The sequence below is a fragment of the Oryzias melastigma genome, linkage group LG13 (assembly GCF_002922805.2).
Source record: "Oryzias melastigma strain HK-1 linkage group LG13, ASM292280v2, whole genome shotgun sequence".
NCBI lineage: Eukaryota > Metazoa > Chordata > Actinopteri > Beloniformes > Adrianichthyidae > Oryzias > Oryzias melastigma.
In genome coordinates this window covers 972,468-978,358 of record NC_050524.1, presented here as the reverse complement: position 1 = coordinate 978,358, position 5,891 = coordinate 972,468, and the positions used below count along the sequence as shown (strand labels likewise).

Here is a 5,891-nt window from a genome sequence, read left to right as displayed (position 1 = left end):
TGATGGATGAAGGATGGATGATGGATGGATGGATGGATGATTGATGGATGATGGATTGATGGAGTTAAAGACTGGACAGATTGGCTGACTCATCCCGATGTTAGCCGGCTAAAAAACGAGCTAGCATCATAGAAAGAATATCAAGGATTGGATTAGATTAGAAATTGTTTATTTCAAGCAATCAAATAATAATGACTCATGTTCCATACAAACAATTAACAGAAGTTTACACCCGTACGTCAAACACAGGATAACTAGACAATATGACCATTTAGTCCAGATAAGTTTATTCTGCAATTGTATTATTCAATCTGAGCTAAACTTTGGTTTTAAAACAAGCTACAGAATAAATCACCACCAGGATAACTCCGTAGACTTTTGTTCTCATGTGATCGAGTCATGGACGAGTTTAATCAGGATATCTGGAAAGTTTTGATTTGTATTAAAATCCAAACTCGTTTTGACCAGGACAACATTTCCTGTGAGGAATGACGACTTCTTCCTTCAGGAAAAGTGTTAAGTTTAGGAAGAAAACATCAAATGTTCCATAAACATAAATGTTCTAAAGTGATCCAGATTCAGAAGATCTAAAGATCCGAGGATGAAGCTCCTGGAGAAACGTGACTGTGTGGAAGAAATGAGGAGTTAGGAGGAGACAAACATCTACTTTATGTCACACATCTGTGAGTTCTGTCGAAATATTACACAATGTTGCAAATTAAAAAAAACGGACAACATCAGAGTAGAAGACATTCATTCTGAAAGAGATTCAGTTCCATCCAAGAGTCATTGATCCATTTTCTAAACCTGTTTGATTCTCAGTTTGGGGTCATGGGGTCGCTGGCCGTTCTGAAAGGTGGACATTCACGCCTTTTTTAAGAAATATTATAGGATCACGTTTTTTATTAAATGTAAATTGAATATATAGATATTCAGATATTTGTCACAAGATAAATGTAAGTTGTGCAAATTCCAACATGACTATTATGGTCTGGAAGACATTTCCCGCGTGTGTTCTTGTTTTCATCTTTTTCTTTCTTCAAAAACCCCAAATCCTCTCCAGTCCAGATCCAGTGAATCCACGTTCCCTAGTCTCGGTCTCAACTCCCATCCACTTTGGTTTCCGTGTTTTCCGATCAGCTTTCGCCTCACCCGAGTGACAGGAAGTTGTCCCAGACATAACCGGAAATCGAGTTTATCCCCCAAAATATGAAGTAAAAAGTAATTTTCTCTTAAACTTCCCGGAACCCGCGACCTCCGAGAGGATGTCCGCGTCTGCCCGGAGCGGAGAGATCATCCACCTGAACGTGGGAGGGAAGAGGTGAGCTTTCCGGGGAAGTTTCCGGTTCGACCGGCTAACCGAGCTAACGATGCTAGCTGCTCCACTCCCATTATCGGACAGACTTAATCTCACTTTTGTACAAAATAAGACGGTTTTTTAAATGTCGGATTATTCCACAGGGCTAATCGAATTACATCTGTGATGGAATCGCTATGGGGGAAAATAAAATCTTTGATTCCTAAGACAAAAACCCAAAATCTGTGAATTTTTTCTGCTGCTTTGTGAGCTAACGTCACTTTAGCATCATTCACGAGAATACATTAATTAGTGGCCGATCAAACTGCCGCATTCGAGCTAAAATGGACAAGAAAACGCGAGAACTTGATTCAAATAACATCTCATTTACAGTTAACAGTACAGACGAGAGACTGAACAATAGTTCAGTTTGAAGTGTAACTTTTTGTCCGACAATGGAACTCGAACACCTTCAAAAACAAAGCAACATCCGGTTTCCTACTTTTATCATATTTCCGTTTATTAATGAACCATTCTGTCTCTGAGATATGATATTGATGGGAAGTATATCTGTATCTCTCTCATCTGATTTAATCTTGTTTTAATCCCAGAAACTAATGGAGGACAGAAGCTGCACGAATATTCAAGGTTTAATAAACTATCATCTCAACTGCCTTAATTTTTAGTTAGTTTAAAGCTAATGATGGTTAAGATGTTTTACATCCACTTTGCATGTGACCCGATTAGTCGACTAATCAGAAATAATAATCGGTGATTAGTCGACTATTAATAATGGTTTGCGGAGACTACTGCTAACACAGACGGAAGGCCGTCCTCGTAGAACATGAAGAAGAACTGAAGAACGGTTTCTCTGCAGGTTCAGCACCTCCAGACAGACGCTCACCTGGGTTCCTGACTCCTTCTTCTCCAGGTGGGTCCCACTGACCCTCACACCTGCGTTTCTCCGTCCAGTTCAGCCGTTTTTGTGCATTTGTCTGCGTTCTGTTGTCTGTTTAAATAAAGGTTGATGCCTCAGGAAGTATTTTCTTAAAGGTTTCGTGTTTTCTCTGGCAGCCTGCTGAGCGGACGCATCTCCACCCTGAAGGATGAGACCGGAGCGGTGAGTCTGCTCGTGCTCGACCCCCCCAGACCCGCGTGGCCCCCCTGAACTCCTCCTGTTTCTGTGCAGATCTTCATCGACAGAGACCCCTCCCTGTTCGCCCCCATCCTCAACTTCCTGCGGACCAAAGAGCTGTACCCGCGCTCCATCAACGTGCACCTGCTCGTGCACGAGGCGGAGTTCTACGGCATCACGCCGCTCGGTGAGCCCGCCGCTTGTTGTTTGCTCCTGACGCTGTCGGACCATCAGACTGACGCCGTTTCCTGCTGCAGTGCGGAAGCTGCAGCTGTGCGACGAGTTGGACCGCTCCTCCTGCGGGAACGTGCTGTTCAACGGCTACCTGCCCCCCCCAGGTACTGCGCCCGTCCTCACCTGGACGTCCCACGAAACACGCCCACTCAGAAAGCTCCTGGAAGTTTAGGATTGATGTTCCTGACACTTTAGAACCAAAGAAAACCAACTTCCTCTGAGATTAAAGTCAATCCTTCAAAGTTAAAGTACTGGAACATTTATTTAAACACCAGAGTTCAGCAGATTGGGTTTTTTAAGGTGGTCTGACGGGAATAACAGCAGAGATTTGAGCAAATCCTGTTTGATTTAAATCAAACGTAGAGAAAAGGACATTTGATGGAAACATCTGAAGCAGTTTTTACACTTACGTCCCAAACTTACAGGAACTCATGAAAATATTCCCACCATTTTGTCACAAACTTTATTTACAAATATTTCCTTCAATATTTGTTGAACATCTTTAAAATTTGAACAAATATTAATTAATTAAATAAATGACCCAGTTCATAATGAATAAATAATACATGTTTTCATTAGAATCCAAACACTTCATTTTTATTCTATTCTAAATGGGGACTTTTATTTTGAAGGCCAAACATTTACTCAGATGTTCAGCTCTTCATTCTATCTTGAACATTTCTGTAACTCCCCCGTGTTCCCCTGAACCTCCACCTCAGACTCATCTGTTCTGCTCTCAGTCTCGCCAGCGAAGCGTCGGAACCGGCACAGCGTGGCGGGACCGCAGTTCATGGCGGGCCGGGCCGTGGCGGCGGAGAGGGCGCCGGTGAGGCGCAGCAACACCATGCCGCCCAACCTGGGGGCGTCTGGGATCCTGCGGAGCTGCGAGGAGCGCGCGCCCTCAGGTAACACGCCGTCAGTGATCCCGTGGTGCCGGGTCGAGCCCTTCTCACGCGCCGTGTCTGTGCAGGGGGGTCGGCGGACGCCGGCATGGTGCGGATCATCTGCGGACACTATAACTGGATCGCTGTGGCCTACGCCCAGTTCGTGGTCTGCTACAGGTAAGTCCCAGCTGATGGAGCTGCTCCAGCTGAGCAACATCCTCGACTAGCAGTGGAACTTCAGCCAAAAGTTCTTCAGATGAAGAACATCTGTGTTTGTTGGAGAAGAAACGTTAGGAATGAGAAGAACATCAGGATGAGATCTGGAGGATCTGTTCCTCGAAGGAAGATCTGTTTTCAGAGGTTCTGGTCCTCATGTGGAACATCTGCTGGACCTGTGTCTCCTCCAGGATGAAGGAGTCGACGGGATGGCAGCAGGTCTTCACCTCTCCTCGCCTCGACTGGATGATCGACAGAGTGGCGCTCAACGCCAGAGTGATGGGCGGCTCCCTGGGAGACAACGACAAAATGGTGGCCGTCGCCTCGGTGACCGAGATCATCCTCTGGGCCATCTGTCCAGACGGCAATGGAAACGAAATCGGTACGAGGCTGCGACGCCGCCATCAGAAAACGTCTGAAACCAGGTTCTGTTCTCGCGTCTGTCGGAACAGAACCTGGTTTTGGTTGTTTGGACTGGTTCAGAAGGCGTTCCCCTCACCGCCGTGATTGTCACTGGGTTCTGCAGAGGGCCGGGCGATAAAACATTGACTATAAATATATCGCGGTAGAACTGAACACTTTAGTGGTTTATTTTATTGATGTTCTATTGAAACTTGAAAGCTTTTAATGAATTTCCTCCCAGGGGATTAATAAAGGATCTTGATTGATTGATTGATAATTTTCAGTTTAATTTATATATATAAATATGTATGTGTGTGTATGTATGTGTAGATAAATATCTATGTGTATATAAAGGTATATGAATCTATGGACCAAACTCCTGAAGAACATAGACCGTCCGTTAGAGGCGTTGATGACGATGATGATGATGATGACGATGACGATGACGATGATGATGATGATGATGATGACGATGATGATGATGACGATGATGATGATGACGTATGTCCTGCAGGCGTCTTCAGCCTGAACGTGCCGGCAGAGGCGCTCTTCTTCGTCGGGAACCAGCTGATCGCCACCAGCCACACCGGGAAGATCGGGGTCTGGAACGCCGTCACCAAACACTGGCAGGTAGGTCAAGTCAGACTAATGGGGGCGTGGCTTGGCGAGCTCTGGCTGTCACCGTTTACAGTCTCCATCCGTCACATTGTGTTTCCGCTCTAACATTTCTGAGCTGAACCCGAAGGCACCACCAGGATCCTCCAGTGCTCATTGGGTCAGAGGACCGATTCGGTCCGAGATGGTCCAGCCTTTTCCATCTCTGGATCCAGTACTGTCTGTTGTTCTGACTCGGTTCTCTGCAGAACCAGGACGTAGTTCCCATCAGCAGCTACGACACCGCCGGCTCCTTCCTCATCCTCGGCTGCAACAACGGCTCCATCTATTACATCGGTAAGAGGACCTGCAGCCGAACGCCGCTCGGGTTATGCTCGTGTTCTTCTGCTCGTTGAGGTTCTGTGGTTCTGTCCGCAGACGTTCAGAAGTTTCCTCTGAGGATGAAGGACAACGACCTGCTGGTGACGGAGCTGTACAGAGACCCCACCGAAGACGCCATCACTGCGCTCAGCGTTTACCTGACGCCCAAAACCAGTAAGGACCGGCAGAACCTGCAGTTCTACCCCACCAGCATCAACCGCCCCCTGCAGGTTGCTGGTTAATTTCCGGGACCATGGTTAGAAGCTCAGACTGCTGTGTTCAGGCGACAGCGGGAACTGGATCGAGATCGCGTACGGAACCAGTTCTGGGACGGTCCGGGTCATCGTCCAGCATCCAGAGACGGTCGGTTCTGGACCGCAGCTCTTCCAGACCTTCTCTGTCCACCGCAGCCCCGTCACCAAGATCATGCTGTCAGAGAAGCACCTGATCTCAGGTGGGAGGGGCTTCTGCGACTGCTCTATCATGTGTGGGAGGAGCCAAACATTTTCACATGTAGACAATTTCAGCTGTGACGCCGTTTCCTGATTGGCGTCTGGTCACATTGACTCCGCCTCCTCAGTTTGTGCAGATAACAACCACGTGCGGACGTGGACGGTGACGCGCTTCAGAGGGATGATCTCCACGCAGCCCGGGTCCACGCCGCTCACCTCCTTCAAGATCCTCAGCCTGGACGACGTGGACGGACACGGGGGCTGCAGCGCCGGCACCGAGATCGGTAACGCCGGGG

The 5,891-nt window shown here is 47.4% G+C and overlaps 1 protein-coding gene across 1 annotated transcript in view; it reads left to right on the top strand.

The window, feature by feature from the left end:
* The first annotated feature begins 1,075 nt into the window (after window positions 1-1,075).
* Window positions 1,076-5,891, top strand: part of shkbp1 (SH3KBP1 binding protein 1) — a 7,929-nt gene continuing 3,113 nt past the window's right edge. The window contains exons 1-13 of the mRNA XM_024277309.2: window positions 1,076-1,321; window positions 2,175-2,228; window positions 2,372-2,417; window positions 2,487-2,619; window positions 2,690-2,770; window positions 3,407-3,571; window positions 3,637-3,727; window positions 3,958-4,148; window positions 4,683-4,798; window positions 5,032-5,119; window positions 5,201-5,317; window positions 5,427-5,597; window positions 5,724-5,879. Of these exons, the coding sequence (XP_024133077.1) occupies window positions 1,266-1,321; window positions 2,175-2,228; window positions 2,372-2,417; window positions 2,487-2,619; window positions 2,690-2,770; window positions 3,407-3,571; window positions 3,637-3,727; window positions 3,958-4,148; window positions 4,683-4,798; window positions 5,032-5,119; window positions 5,201-5,317; window positions 5,427-5,597; window positions 5,724-5,879 (1,465 nt within the window). The 5' untranslated portion in view covers window positions 1,076-1,265. The remainder of the gene's footprint in view (window positions 1,322-2,174; window positions 2,229-2,371; window positions 2,418-2,486; window positions 2,620-2,689; window positions 2,771-3,406; window positions 3,572-3,636; window positions 3,728-3,957; window positions 4,149-4,682; window positions 4,799-5,031; window positions 5,120-5,200; window positions 5,318-5,426; window positions 5,598-5,723; window positions 5,880-5,891) is intronic.